Source organism: Monodelphis domestica, chromosome 4, assembly GCF_027887165.1.
Source record: "Monodelphis domestica isolate mMonDom1 chromosome 4, mMonDom1.pri, whole genome shotgun sequence".
NCBI lineage: Eukaryota > Metazoa > Chordata > Mammalia > Didelphimorphia > Didelphidae > Monodelphis > Monodelphis domestica.
The window spans coordinates 272,499,650-272,515,740 of record NC_077230.1 but is presented as its reverse complement, the minus strand read 5'-3'; the positions used below and the strand labels follow the sequence as shown (position 1 = coordinate 272,515,740).

General features: G+C 43.7%; 1 protein-coding gene across 1 annotated transcript; it reads left to right on the top strand.

Moving 5' to 3' along the window:
• Positions 1 to 5,851: 5,851 nt before the first annotated feature.
• Positions 5,852 to 15,842, top strand: ESAM (endothelial cell adhesion molecule). Its single transcript, XM_007495065.3, has 7 exons — positions 5,852 to 6,079; positions 11,939 to 12,120; positions 12,627 to 12,822; positions 13,081 to 13,236; positions 13,945 to 14,067; positions 14,384 to 14,510; positions 14,781 to 15,842. The coding sequence occupies exons 1-7, from the start codon at positions 6,010 to 6,012 to the stop codon at positions 15,094 to 15,096; spliced, it is 1,170 nt and encodes a 389-aa protein (XP_007495127.1). The 5' UTR covers positions 5,852 to 6,009; the 3' UTR covers positions 15,097 to 15,842.
• The last annotated feature ends 249 nt before the right edge of the window (positions 15,843 to 16,091 follow it).

Sequence of the window (16,091 nt, the reverse complement as noted above, 5' to 3'; positions counted from 1 at the left end):
AGAGTTTATGGGGAAAATGTAAGAAGACTGGAAAGGTAGAATGAGGCCAAGTTAAAAAGAGCTTTGAATATCAAAATGAGATTTTTTAATATTTCATCTTTGAGGTGAAAAGGAGCCACTGGAGCTTGTTGAATAGTAGGGAGCGACACACTCAGACTCAAACTTTAGAAAGATCTGTTTGACAGGTGAATGGAAAATATATTGAAGTGGAGAGAGTTGAGGCAGGAATACCAATCTAAAGACTATACAAATAGCCCAGACATGAGATGATATGGGCTTGGAATAGGGTAGTGATAGTGTCAGAGGAGAGAAGGGGGTGTATAAGAAAAATACTACAAAGGTAAAAGCAACTGATTGGATATAGGGGGATGAGAGAATGAGGAGTCAAGGAAGACATCTAGATTGTGAACCTTTGTAATTAAGAAAGTGGTAATGCACTCAATGCAAACATAAAAATGAGGAAGAATGAGATCTTAGTTTAGATTTGCTGACATGTAGTATTTATGGAAAGAAGTAATGAAAGACTGGAAGGGTAGGGTGGTACCAGATTGTGGAGAGCCTTGAGTGCCAGAGTTTGTCCTTTGTTCAGTAGGGAATAGGGATCCATTGCAGAGATCTGAGCAGTGGAATAACAGGATGATCAGATTTTTGTATAAGATTAATACATGATACTATGAAATTTGGATTAGAGAAAGCAAGATGATAGAAGATCACTTGGGAGGTTGTCCCTGGTGGGTGGCAGAGTTCCTTTAATGAGATAGTAGAAATTAAAAGGTCATATTGCAGGGGGCAGCTGGGTGGCCCAGTGGATTGAGAGTCAGGCCTAGAGATGGGAGGTCCTAGGTTCAAATCTGGCCTCAGACACTTCCTAGCTGTGTGACCCAGGGCAAGTCACTTAACCCCCATTGCCTAGCCCTTACCATTCTTCTGCCTTGGAGACTCCAAGATGGAAGGTAAGGGTTTAAAAAAAAAAGGTAATATTGCAGTGAATTTCCAGAGTTTGGCAATTTATTAGATATAAGATGTACAAGGAGGAGTCAAAGATAATACTAAAGTTTTCAGTCCTGAGTAACTGAATGAACAGTGTTACCATTGGCAGAAACAAGAAAATCAGAAGGGAGAATGGGCTTTGCAAAAAAAACCTGAGGGTGGCACATTGGAAAAGACATTGAATTTGGAGAGAGAGGACCAGGGTTCAAATCCTGTCTCTGTCACTAACTACCAATGTGACTTTGAATGTCATTTAACTCCCTTGAGCATCAGTTTCCTCATCTGTAAAATCAAGGAGTTGGACTGGATGGCTTCTGAGTGCCCTTTCCAGCTCTAATTTATGGTCTTATGCTCACTACTAAGGTAGAAGGCAGAACCTTCAGTAATATCAATAATCAGGGGTTTAGGAAAAGGAACAGGAGACAGAAAAGTGCTGATTAGAGCAATATAATAAGAATTCAAAAGAGAATATTGAGATAAAGGAGGTGGTTGAAAGTGTCATACTATGGAGACATATGAGGATGTGGAATGGGAGAACCTTAGGATGTGGAAACAATGAAATTATAGGTGAACTTTGAGCAGTGTCTGTAGAATGTAAAGGTGGAAGAAGTCACTTTGCAAGGGGATTGAAAAGAGTAGGGCAGTGAGAGGCACAGGGACTGAAAGTAATACTCAAGAAGGGAATCTGGTAGGTTAGAATTTCAGAGGCAATGTTTCAAGTAATGATGGGGAAGGAGAGGCATCAAGTATATATTATACTCTTGGTGGTGATAGTAAAGATGAGTTAGTAGCTTGGGATAGGTCAATAGAGAGACAGTGCAGTGAGGCAGGAAGGAATGAGTAAGCTGAGGGGACTTGAGAAATGATTAGGATTGATGGACATCAGTGAGGATCCTGTTGCATAATTTTATAATAGAATTAGAATTTTACAGTGTTTTCCTGTAAGCATTGAACAGGAGCAGAGAATTCTGATAATAGTTGTTACCCAAAATTGAGGATTAGCATATAGTACTTAAGATAGTACTTAGCCTTTGAAGTTAGCTTAATTTAGTCATATCAGCAAGGAGCAAAAGACTTCTAGAATTTTGGTTAATGTGATGAAAACTTCTTGGGTCACTTCCTTTCAATGACTTGCCAGCATCTTCTAGGGAGAAATCACCCAGCTCTAATATTCTCAACAGGAAGTGCAATTGAGGTAAGAGTTGTAATTCTTCTCATCATTTTATACAATTGAAATCCAAGGGACAGTTTTACTTAGTGATTCTGTTCTCCAGGCTGGTGAATTTTGACTATTGCCTTGACCTTTACATTTTAAAAAAAATTAAATAACAGACTTCTCAATAGCAAAGGATAAGTTTTAAATAGTCTAACTTCCATTTGTGATGAAAGTCTATGGAAGGAGAGGGTTGTGTGTGTGTTTAGAATTAATTGTATTCTGATATGTCCTGAAAGGGCATTTTTGGCACACATGGACATGGACACAAGCACCCTTGAGCAAGTGCAATTATAGCATTTCTTCTTAAGCAAGGTTTCTTTGTTATACCAATAATCATAATGCCACAGGAAAATTAACATTACTTGGAATCCCTACCTCTAATAACAGTGCCTCTTCGTTTTCCCTTAAGTTTGATAGTTGTTTATTAGGAAAGGGGGAATATGTAGAGGTGGGGGGGTGGGGGGTATAAGGTGCAAAATAGATTCACAACAGTTAACAATAATAAAGGTCATCATATCAGTTGTGATCAACCATAGAATGAATGGGACTAAGAACTTGGAGGAAGGAAGGATCTGGAAAAGGCCTTCGCTATCAAATCCATTCTATTCATATTTACACACACACACACACACACACACACACACACACACACACACACACACATATTTAGAACACTGTAGAAAGGATGGCATATTGTTATAAGCTTATAAACATTGTTAAAAACAAAGAATTAAATGAAAATATTTGGGCCTTATTGAACTCAAAGGTACTAAGCACAAGAACTAGTGTTTGGAAATATTTTAGAGGTGTGGGACTACTTATGGTGTGTCAAAAAAACCCCTAATAAGCCAATGTATTTGACATTAGCTTTTATCAGTGATCTCATTTTAATTCAACAATGCACAACCCAGTTTTTGCATATTATTTAAAATAATTTTATGAACTTCAAGGTAGCTTCCTTTTGTGGTATTCAAGGCATATAGCATTTTCAAAACAATTTTAAATTGTTTTAATTAATTTTAATTTGAAAAATAAATGCTCCATGTGCCATAGTACACTACAGGGTTGGTGGCAAGGAAAAATCTCACAAAAAACCCTGATAGTCAACTCCACAAAATGTGGAAACATTTGGTCAAAGGAAGAGAATTTTAGGGTTTGGAGAGCTCTTAGAAGTCTTATTCTAACCCCCTCAGTTTAGAGGGGAAAAAACCTAATTTGTCAAGAGTAATAGATCAAATTAATGGCAAACTTGGTGTTAGAACCTGTCTGTCTTACTCCTTACCCATTGCTCTTTCCACTAAAAACCTGCCTTAGAGTCACAGAAAAATAATGAGAGGACTAATGACAGTCACCATTGTGATTTTAGTAGTATGAGGGCACTGTAGTACAAGATTGTGCACTTGACAGCCTGGAAACACCATGTTTAAATGCTGAGAATCTGTAATGACCATCACAGGAAAGTGAGGTAATGGAAAAGAACTCCCTTTTCTTTATGTAGATTTTGCCTTATGTAGCACTTGTGGGTTAGCAAAAGGGTTATTTGAGGTACCTTGAGAGGATATGCTCCAAATATGTGGTATCAGATGTATGTGGTAGGAGTGTCACCTCTTCATGGATTGAAATCAAGAAAGCACAGGCTGTGGGACTGATTAACTCAAATCTGGGAACCAGATGAGCATGCTTATAGGTCTTCAACTATGTAGAAAACAGCTTGGCAAATACAAATTTTAAAAGGATACTGCTTTCATGCTGATAATTTGTATGGATAATTCACACACACACCCCCAGTTGGACTTGTGTTTCCTGGACTTCCTATATTGGACTTATGCATTTCTAGGCTTCTTTATTGCTTTTGCCTCTAAAAGTTCTTCACCTGCACACACTCTACAGCCACATCACTAACTTCCTGGGGCTTCATGGCTTGTCTGGTGTTTTGCATGGTTGTTCTTGGCACTTTGACAGCTCACTAGCCATTTGCCTTGGCACCCTATCAAGCCCAGGAAAACATGCCAGAGAGGGAATTAGGCATGGTAGGTAAAGAATGAGTGTGGTCACCACAAACAGTGGTGAGAATAAAACCCAGGAGTCATGGTTCCTCTCCCATAAACTTTGTTGAGATGCTGGGTAGTTAGTAAGCCCTTAATAAAATATTTGTGCTTTATTTAGTCAACATCTGTAGTGCCCCAACTCTCTGACACCCAGAAACGACTTACTGGTTTATGTAAGCTCTATCTAATGTGTCTTCTATCTTCAGCCCAGTTTTGCACTGTATAAGCACTCCCCCTCTCATAGACCAGAGAAGAAATAGATGTCAGTATATTTCATTTGCACGGTGGAGGTTGAGGTCCTGCGTGCTGCTGTCAAGAGCGCCTATTTCCAAAGAGGCTCTTTGGTCTGGTAGACTTGGGGTGTTCTGTTCCTTGGGAATTTTAATTAAATTCTCAGCAACCGAGTACTCAAATCCTGAGCATTAAAGGATCAGATCAGTTCTAAGACATGCACCGCCCGGAGGATAATTGAGGGCCAGCATCCCACACTGGACGCCAATGGCTACAAGCCACTCCCCTCTAGAGGGAGGGTCCAAGAGGACAGGAACACCTGGTTTTCGTTCTCAGCTGGTTGAGCCACCTTAGACCAACCTAGAATCAGAGAAGCATTCCGGAGGCTTTTCATGTGTTGAGATGCATGGGCACTGGGTTCTGTGGCTAACTAACCTAATTCTCGATTTCTCTCCTCTCCATACAGCCTCGTTAAGAACAAAGCAACTAGAGGAGCGTGCGCTAACCTTTCCCTCCTACCGGGGTGGGGAGTGCTGCTCTGGGGAGAACGGAGCTTTGAATCAGTTTTCCTGATTGTAAGAGATTTCTTGATTTTCCATGTTCCCTGATCAGGGAGTGCTAGAAAAGAAGGCTGGGTTCAGCAATGTCACAGACCGACTCCCCCTGGGCTGACCCCGCCCCTTTCCCCCAGAAAAAAAAAAAACGGTAGGAGGCGGGGGAAGAGGGCGGTGCTAAATAACCTGTGCCCAATGCTAGCGGCCGTTTTGGATTTTTGCGCCCCCTCCAACCTCGTTCCGAAGGAGGCCGGGGCTGTTAGTGACGTCCACTATCCCTTCTGGAGGAGGACCTCAGTCCTGCCTAAGAAGGCGGGAGGGGCACATCTTTTAGTTCTGGGTCCTGTTCCACTACTTATTGTGTTTGCATAAAAAGCCGTTCGAATAGCAACTACCACCACCTTTATGGCTTGGCAGGGGAGTCCAAAGGATCAAGTTGCTCCCAGGGTGGGTTCTGCAGTTTTATTGAGCTGTTCTCAATCCTTTCCCCTTCTCTAGTCTTTCTTTGCTGGGAGGTCTGCCGCTCCCTCCCCAAAGCCCCGTTCTCAACACTCAGACAAACTCCTGAAGGACTAACGAAGTAGGACCAGGAGTAGACATTTCAGCAACCCAGTACCAAGAATGTCATCATCCACCTGTGCTCTCTCCTCCCTACCCCCCCCCCCCCAATTTGTTTTTATCCCCGAGAGGCCATGGACTTCACATTGTTGAAGAATGAAGGAGCTCCACTCCGTGGCTGATCTAGCCACTCGAACCCGCGAACCGTGACCTCTCCGCCCCTTCGAAGGCCCCGCCCCTGAGCACCCTCCCTCCTCTCTACCCTAAGTCCGAGGCACCGGGTCTGAGCCGACGCCCACAGTATCATTTAGTGTCTGTAGCTTTGACTGATATCCTGGCTCCCGCTCTAACGCAAACGCAACACCTGTCTTAGGATCCCGAGCCCCTGAATGCTTTGGAGATAGGGAGTGCCATGGTCCCCCCGCCTGGCCCTCCATGGTCCTGCCAGCTTCAGCTTTTTCTCCTAGGGATGACCACCCTCGGTGAGTTCGACCTTGGGGGAGCCCCCTGGCTTAGAGGGGAAAGGGTGGTTGCAGTAGACACTGGTGGGGAGAGGAAGGCTTCATTTACTTTGGATGCTGATGTGGGAGATGAAACTTTTTGATTCTATTCTCATCTGAGAAAGGGAGAGTGGAGGCACCTTTTCCCCTTCCCTGGCATGACAATTGGGTCTGCTGACCATTCAGGACACAAGATTGAAAGAGCCAGGGGATTCCGAGGATGGTGGAGGGGAAAGGTAGTAAATCTGGGTACTCTCAAGGGTTAGTAACCCCATTCCTCCACCCCACTCCATCTTCAGTCATGAGTCTGATGAGCTGAGCTGAGCTGAGCTCATCTGAGCTCCCAGATGAGAAACCAACTATAAAGAGCTTAAGGGCTTAACCGCACCCTCACCCACCCCGTCGGAGAAGGCAAGAACAGAGGAAAAAACACCCACACCCCCCCAAAAAAACCCGAGAATTCTTTCTTTTAGGGTTTCGTGCAAAGGTACCTTCAGCATCCTAGTGTCCCCTTCTTTGGGCCTCCTCCTCCTCTCCTTCCCCCACCCAGGCTGCTTCCTGCCCGGGAACCAGGGGACGCACCCTCGGGATCGTGACCGTGAGGTTATTTGGAACACAGGAAGTGTGTGGGGACGCATAGTGAATAGTGGGGGCAGTGCGGGCTTGTGACCCTAAGATGTTCCTCCTTTGATCTCTGAAGGGATAAAGCCCTCTGGTTTGAGGGGAGGAAGGAGGCAGTGGAAAAGGAGAGATTCTCCTTAAGAGTAAATAAATGCCTGAAGCTCCTTGCTGCTCGATCTTCTATTTGGTTGGCATAACAGAACCTGTTCTCGAAGCTAGGTCTGAAGGAGGATGGAAAGCTTCCAGAACCGTTATTCAACGTACCTTATCTCCTGACGCTCTTTCCTTTTCCCTGCTGCTTATTTTTGGAGGGGTGGAGCAGATCGAAATCTCTTATGTTGCACTGAAATGGGAGCTAGCCAGGACAAGTTTTAGGGGCTGGGTTAGTTTCTCCATCATTCTTTATTATCCTTCATCACACTGGCCTCTAAGATCCTCTAAGAGAATCAAGGAATAGAGAGACTGAGATTCAAAGTCCAGAAGCTCTCCAAATCTTTTGAGAGCAAGAGGTATTGAGATGGGGAACTTCCCTCCTCCCTTATTTTCTAGTTTGGTCTAGTTCCCGAGTGTAAGAGCATTAGATTTTCAGGTTCTCTTGGAAGAATTTTAAAGAGTCTGTACTCCTTTCCTCCTCAGATCCTCAGAAGACTGCTCCCAGTCTCCAAGTACCAGTCTTTAGGAAAGAACACAAAATAGACTGTATTGATCTGAATCCTAAGGTTCCCTCAATTTCTCTTTGTTGCTCCCCTGATTTCCCTTTGGGCTATCCAAACAGAAAGAAAAAGCTCCTTAGGCCCAGATAGAGAGAAGAGGGGAGAGAGTAGTTGGATAGCAGAACCAATTTCATACCCATTCTGCAGCCTCAGGGCTTTCCCTTCTTAGTCCTCAATTTTATATCCTGCAGCTAAATGATACCTTCTTCATGTCCTAGGAGTTTGCCCATCCTGTACTGGCAAGGGGCTGGTTAATAAACCCCTTGGCAAATGGTGATCAACTTCTCAGGTCCAGGCTCAGCTCCACTCATTTCATTTTGTTCTCCATGACTCTGTGTTGCTGCCCTTGGGGCGTGAGAAGCTAGCGGGGGGAGGTTCCCAGAGAAAGAGGGAGACTAAAAATAGCCAGGGGACGGTGGAGGGTAGGGCCCAGGCTGCCTGCTCCCCCATCCCTTTCCTCCTTCCAGAAAAAGAGCTCCCCTGTCCCTGTAAGGTCCTTACTTTGGCCTGATCCCCATATTCCCTCTAACCTGATAACAGTTGCTCCACTCCAGTTAAGATCTGGTCATTGGAATGAAGGAGTTTGGGGTGGGGGGAGAAAACAGGATGTCTGGGTAATTTTATTTTATTTTATCTGAATAGATTCTTGGGGGCCAAAGGTGTAATGGAAAGGATGAAAAAGTGTTGACTATATCTTCTTATACACTCTCATCTTCTCCAGACCCCTTAAGACCCCATCAGTTTTGAAAACTTTGAAGTTATGAATCCAAGCTCTGGAAAAGGACAGTACACTGGGATTGCTCTTCTGATTGACTTGTTCTCTTGGGACTGGGGGTGGGGGTAGGGAGGGTAGATAGGGGAAGGAGGGCCCTGCTCCCTTCACCACATATGCCCCAAAATACATACATCCTGATACCACAAAGAAATAGAGGTTGGTGGTGGTTCTGGTGTCTGGGTTCCAGAGTTAAGAGCTTCCTTTGGGAAGGGTGAAGATTAAGACTCTCCCAAATTACTGAAGTTTGAGATTCCAGCTTTCTCTCTACCCGTGAACAAAGAAATTCCTGGCTTGGGGGTACAGAGAAAGCTTTTACCCAGTCACAGCTATTGTTTCTACCCCCTACCCCTACCTCTCCTAGCTAGGGATAATCCTAGAAAAATATGGACTCTTTCCTCTACCTTTCACCTCCTTATAGCAAAGAAGATAGTAAGGCAAAGGCCCACAAATGTAAGGAACCAGCTCATCGGGAGAAGAGGAGATTTAGCTACTTGGATGGATAATTTTGGGGTGGAGTATATCCGGTTTTGCTCGCCCGCCCTTTGTCTTCCTACTTATCTCCAAGGCCTATATTTCCTGTCCAGCCTGTGAGACATTGCCAGGAAATGGGGGGGGGGATGTGAGGGAGGGGTGGTTAGTGATAGGAACACTGAAAATCCAAAGAAAAGAGGTGGGTAAGGAAGGGGCTTTACAAACAAACAGGGCCAATGGAACAGGTGGGGGAAGGGTGCATCCTGCACTCTAGTCACTTCCTCCCAATCTCAGGGGAGTATTCATGGTATTTTAGAGGGTGGTTATGGTTAATCCCAGCTTCCAAAGCCTGTTGCTTGTAGCTATGTTCTAAATCCTTGTTGTCTTCCAAGTTTTGTTGACACTGATCTTCTTATTGTCCCTCCATCATGATGCTTCATCTCTAAATTTTGGTCCTTTTCACTAACTACTCCCATGCCCTCTCCTTCTTCACATCCTACTCCTAACTTCCTGGGCTTCAAGACTCAAATTCCATGTATTCTGCAAGAGGCCCTTCCCTGTCCTGACATTGCTAGGGCTTTACTTCTGAGATTACCTGCCATTTACACTTTATCCATGTACACAGTTGGCATATACCCAGTAGTTTGCATTTTGTTTCATCCATTGGATTTTGGATTCCATGAGGGCAAGGAATGTAAATGCTTGTTGATTGACTAACCCCAAAATAGGCTAGAGACTGAGAAATTTATATCACAGAGCAAGGACAAAAAGTAGCTGTAGGACTGCAGAAAAAAGTACAAGACTGACCTATCTTCCCAGATTTGACATTAACTTGTTCTCTGGACCTATTTCTATATTTTGAAAGAATATATATAACCTGTAGTCAAGAGAGGAGAGCCTTGGATGGGATAACCATGGGCAAGTCATTTGACTTTTCTCTAAGCCTCAATTTCCTTATCTGAAAAATAGGATGAAAAATAGCACCTACTTCACAGAGTTGTGAAGATAAAATGATATATTATATGTAAAGTTCTTTTAAAACCATAAAGCCCTCAATGAATGTCAGCTACTATCATTATATCAGAGATGTGATTTCTTCTGTGCAAAAATGATTATTTATAGAGGCAGATAAGTAGCACTGGATAATATTGGACTTGGAGTTAGGAAAATTTGAATTCAAATCCTGTCTTAGTCATTTGCTAGTTGTGTGTCTCTGGGAAAGCAATGTAACCTCTCTCTGCCTCGGTTTCTTCATCTTTAAGAAGGGATAATAATAGCATCTACCTTCCAGGGTAATTGTGAAGATAAAAAGCAATAGCTATGTAAAGTACTTTGAAAACTTTAAAACGTTATATAAATACTAACTCTTGTAGTTTATATTCTCAGAATTGCTTGAGCCTCAGAAGTTTTAAGTGGCTTCTAATTCTTTACTGCCCAGTGTCAGAGGAGAGCCTTGCCATCTGAAGACTTGAGTTCAAGTCCAGTACTCTAAACATTCTGCCATAATGTCTATTAGCTATAGAATGAGAGAGGGAAATTGGTGATCCCTAAGAAAACTTCTGTCCTTAAAGTTCCATGATTCCATAATTAGGACCTAAACAAAGAGCCAGAGCAGATCCCAAGGATAACAGGCTATATACTATGCAGAGTTTTCAGAGAGCTCAAGCAATTTCTTTCCCAACCTGAGAATTCGCTTCATGGAGAATGTTGTCAACCCAGCCCGGTTTGGGAGAGGAGTTTGGGTAGAGTTCTGCACTTGATTATCAAGAGCCTGGGTTTTCACATTTCTGGGTTCAGACACTGGAAAAGACACTTAATCTCTCCAAGCCTCAGTTTCCTCATCCGTTAAGTGCAGCTAATAATAGCAACTGCTCTATTGCAGGGAGGATCAAAAAACATAAATTAAGTGCAGCTCTTGGCAAACTTTAACTTCTATATAAATGTGTGAACTATTATGATTGTCTTCTCCAGCTCTTCCATTCCTCAGTCTCAGGTTCTCAAAACAGGTACTCTTGAGATAGCTTGTTTAGAAGGACAGAGAATTGCTAAGGCCTTTCAGGGTAGTTCCAGCCCGAAAGGGATTTGATCTAGATTCCCTTCTCAAGTGTTCACTTTTAGGCGGAAGGAGATCCAATCTCCATGCCTGGGAAGGAGAGGGCTCAGACCCAACAGGTGCCAGGCCCAGGCATTGGAGTCACCCTTTCCTTTCCCACTCTAACAGCTTCTGATAGAACCTCCAAGTTAATGGGTAACTGGAGCGCCCCAACTAACCCCACGTGGCCCTTCTCTAAGTATAGAGCCGGGAGAGAAAAGAGCAGCCGCAAACGAAGTGATGGTGACTGATCAAAACCGCTGCACGGCATTCGGGAATCTGCGGGTTACTTCGCCTGGCCTCAGGGTTGAAGAGCGAGCTGCGGGCCAGCTCTGAGAGGCAGCATGGGAAAAAACTGCTGATTTTTTTGTTTGTTTTAATTACCAAGGGCAAATGCCCCATTCCTCCAAAGGACTTGAGAAGGGGAAGTAGAGGGCAGGGAGGAGGAGAGAGCTACTATAGAAGGAATCAGGAGATGGGGGCACAGGGAGTGAATGCTCCGCAAATTTTTGCTCTGAAAAAGAAAGAGGGAACCAAAGCTTGGTAAGTGCTCTCTCTTTCTCTTCCTCCTTCTTCCCTCCTCTAAAAGGCTTTGAAATACCTCTTCTTACAGTGTGTCTAGCCCCAGCTAATGCAGGACGGGTAGAAAGAGGTCCTCAGGTTTTAACCCATTCACTTAATTTTTTCCCCCAACTGCAATTTTTAACATACATTTCCCAAAATTATTAGATCTAAATTGCCTCTCTTTCTCCTTTCCCCCTCCCGGAGATCTGGGTTATACATGTATTGATCAAACCCATTCATTTTTTCCTTCTCTTTATTTTTTTTAAAGTCTTTTCCCATGGTTACCTGATTGTGTTCTCTCCCTCCCCTTTTATCTCCCCCCCCCCCAGCTGACAAGTAATTCCACTGGGTTATATTTGAATTATCACTCAAAACTTGTTTTCATAGTATTCATTTTTGTAATGATCTTTTAAAACCAGAACCCCAAATCATATACCCTTATGAACAAGTGGCTGATCTATAGAGTTCTATCATATCGAGGCAGGGGATGGGGAGGGTGAGGGAAGGGGATGTTCATGGGCAGAAGGGCAAATGATACCCCCCCCCATTCCTTCCCCTTCCTTCTGCCCAGCTTCTCTGTGACATGCCTTTCTTCCCTCCCACAGTGACTGTTTCCCGAGCCCAGCTGGTGGTGCATGAGGGGTCTCTTAGGGTGGAAGCAGTGGAAGGGGAGGAGGTGGTCCTCCCTGCATGGTACTCGCAGAACGGGATGAAGCCCTCTCTGAAACCTGACCCCCCCCCTTATGTGCTATGGTTCCTGGAACAAAGTGGGAAGGAAATGGAGCAGGTGAAAGAGAGGGGCATCTCAGGAGAGGGAGCAAGGATTCATTTAGGAGGAATTTTGTGGAGTAGCTGAAATAGTAAAGAGAACACATGGTTGGGTGGGTACTTAACCAGGAGAGCCAGCTAATAACCCCACACATTGTTGGACCTAAAAAGAACCTTAGAGACCATTTAGTTCAATGCTTTATTTTACAGAGAAGTCATTTGTCATATGGGGAAGATCTAATTAGTAGGATTTGGAGAGGGTGTGCAGGTACTGGTTAGTTGGGATAGAGCAGAAAGTCATAATTGGGACAGAGCACTTAAAACACTTATCCCAGGGCACTAAAATGTAAAATGTATACGAGCAGCACATAAACCGATATAAAAATTAATTCTCCCCTCAATTGAATTTGTTTTATTTGTTTCTTGCACTGACAGAATGAATTAAAAGTTTGGTTTGAAGGCTGCTTGCCTATTGGGCCTCTTGAGTGCCCAGTAATGGAGACTTGTGATCCTTTACCTTTTTAGGTGCTGTCCTATCTTAATGGAGTGTTATTGAGCAAACCTCGAATATCCTTAGTAAATTCTATGCCTTCGGGAAATGTATCCCTGAGAATAGTCCAGCTCCAGGAGCAGGACTCTGGACTATACAGATGTTCTGTGAATGTGCAGGACCAAGGAAAAAGCATGTCAGATGTTGGCAGTTTGGAACTTGATGTACTGGGTAAGTGAACAACACTGTTAACCTTTACCTCTCTCTGCCCCTAAATGCATAAGGAGATATCCCCTCATTCTATTCTATATTTCAACTATTATTACTATTGGAATACAATCTAATTTCATCCCACCCCTACTTCTCTTCTATCCTGTTACCCTTACAATTTGGTCTCTTTCCAAAAAATGCATGAGAGACAGAGCCACTAGTCATTTCCACTGGGAGTAATTGGTCCTGGTCTCTCACCTGATTCCTTTATCCCCTCAGTGTCCCCAGCTACCCCATCATGTCATCTCCATGGTGTTCCAAGAATGGGGACCAATGTGACCCTCAGTTGCCTGACCTCAAGAAGCAAACCAGCTGCCCAGTATAGTTGGGAGCGGCTTCCGCCACGGGCCCAGTTCTTCTTCTCACCTGCTGTAGGTGAGAAAATTTGGGAGAACTGGGGTGCTAAGAATATTGATAGATTGAGGATGAGAAGGGGAAAAGGGCTAGGATTTGTTAGAGCAAGAAAGATTCAAATTGAGCCTTATTGATTCCTCCTTTTAAAAATTTCTTATGCCATTTTGTTTGACCATATTCTAATTTACATTTAATGTATTTATACACATGTCACATCCCTGAAGGTACCTTCAGGGTCAGGATGTGTTCTCTTTTTGTCCTTAGATCTCCAACACCTAGGCTTGTACTTGGACAATAATTGCTGGTTGTTTGATGAGAAGGAGCAAAGACAATTGAAAGAAAGGGGAGGGAAAGAGAAGCTGAAGAGATAAGGGGGATGGTGACAGGGATATTCTGTAAGTTAATTGATAAAGGTGTAAGGTAAATTGAGAGGACAGGATGTCTTCTTTAGTCTCCCTCTCCAGAACTAACATTGTTGGTATACTTGTCCATGGAGGTGAGAGGATAGATGAGGAGTTAGGAATGAGTCTGAGAAAACTGAGACAGGTAGAACCCTGAAAGTATAAAAAATTGGAAGCAGAACCTAGGGGGTTGTGGGTGTTATATTTCCTAGTGCTTTGGTGGGAAATGGATAGACTTAAGAGAAAATAATAGAATTGAAACCAAAAGAAATGAACAATTAATTGAGAAGATATACTTATGGGCTGACCACTTGGATTATGCCTCCAGATAGTATCCGTGGGTCTCTGTTCCTCACCAATCTCTCAGCCTCCATGTCTGGTGTCTATGTCTGCAAAGCCAGCAACAAGGTGGGCAGTGCCCAATGCAATGTGACCTTGGAGGTAACTTCAGGTTAGTAGGGATGATGTGGTGGCTACAAAAAGGGTGATCAATGTTGGATAGCTGGAAGGAAAGGGAGAAGTTTAGGAGAGATGGTCAAAGCACATGGTGCTGGAATGAGTAATTGAAGTCTTTATTCTTGTCCAAAAATACTTAAATTCTATTCACTGACTGCACATATCCTAACTGATCCCTCTTTCCACTCTTCCTTTAAGGATAGTAAATGTTGGGGTGGTGGTGGTAGAGGAAGATGCTTCAGGGAAAGGTCAATTTTGTTTGGAGGGATGTTAATTGGATTTCCAGCTCTGACTCCTAGGTTTTTTCCTAGGGCCAAAGGCAGCAGTGGTAGCTGGAGCTGTGGTGGTCACTCTGGTGGTGCTGGTGCTGTTAGTTGTATTGGTCCTCCTGTATTGTCACCGGGAAAAAATGCAAGAGGAACCAGCCAATGACATCAAGTAAGTGTCTTTGGCTCTCATACAAATCTTTGATTCCTTTGCATTCCCAGTGGAGTTTAGGAATCCACCCAACTCTGGAAAAAGAGGACTAGAGTCAATGACTATGATTCAATTTTCCTCTTTCAGCCAAAGGTGGGAATTCCTTTTGGGGAAGGTTTAAAGAGGTTGAAGTAGAAGGATCAAGTAATGGGGGAGGTGGTATGAAGTAAGAGCCAGTCCCCAAAGTCCCTGACCTTTCTGACCTGTCATTATGCCTCCTTTCAAACTCAGGGAGGATGCTGTTGCCCCTCGGACACTGCCCTGGCCTAAGGGCTCAGACACCATCTCCAAGAATGGGACCCTTTCTTCTGTGACTTCAGCCCGTGCCCTCCGACCACCCCATGGACCTCCCCGATCTGGTGCATTGACCCCTACACCTAGTCTCTCTAGTCAGGCCCTGTCCTCTCCAGGGCTACCCAGGACAAACAGGACTCAACCTCCCACTGCATCACCTGCTCTTGGAGGAGTATCTTCTTCTGCCCTTAGTCGGATGGGTGCTGTGCCAGTCATGGTGCCTGCCCAGAGCCAGGCAGGCTCCCTAGTATAATTGCCCCTCCTTATCTTGACTGAGTTATTCATTGGTATGCCCTTTCTACTAGCACCTCAAGAGTGATTGCCTGTACTGGGGGTTAGAATGTTTTAAAGACATCCATACTCCAGACAGGTAGCCCTGCCCCAGACATATGCTTTCACTGGTACAGGGAACTACCACTGTGGAAACTCCCTCCTCTGATAAATTGGAAACTCATCTAAAATTTATCATTTTAGAGAGTTGATGGGGACCACTAAGAGGTTAATTAAGCAACTTCTCCATAGTCACACAGCTGATATGTATTAGTAATAGGACTTTAACCTTGGTCATCTTGGTTCCAAGGCTTGCCCTAACATACCTCTGTAATGCCTTGTTATTATGGAGAAAGCCCTATTTCAGTAGATCTCACCAATATTCACTTAAAGAACTGGCCTCTAGGTGGAAGAAGGCATTAAGAAGTGAACCTGAGCTCAGAAAGAGTTTAGACCTCAGAGTCAACCCTCTGCCTAGTGACTGGAGCTGAAATGCTTCCAAGATGGGCTTATGAGGGGCACAATATGGAAGGGCTTGTTTGTGATCACTCCACCTTCCTAAGATCCTTCCACTTTTATCCTCCCTGGGATCTTACCTCAGACCCAACCATATTAATGACCTTTCTTGGCTGGATTTTCATTGGGGAAGGGCAGGATATAATTTTTAGAAACTTCTTTGAATTGTCTTTTTTTTTAATGTCAATAAAATAGCTCTTATTTGTATGGAAAGTGAGAGTCACATGCAATTTTCAAAGCTCCTGTTTTTAGCTGGAACTTAAGGAAAGACTTGGTAGGAAACATTCATTCTCTTCTATACAAGTCTCATTCTTATTTGTTGCTGTTCAGTTTAGTCATGCTGGACTCTGTTAGCCCATTAACCACAGCTATTCATAGGGTTTTCTTGGCAAGGATTTTGGAGTGGTTTACCATTTCCTTTCCAGTGGATCCTTTTGTTTAGGCAAAGGGAGGTCAAGTTCA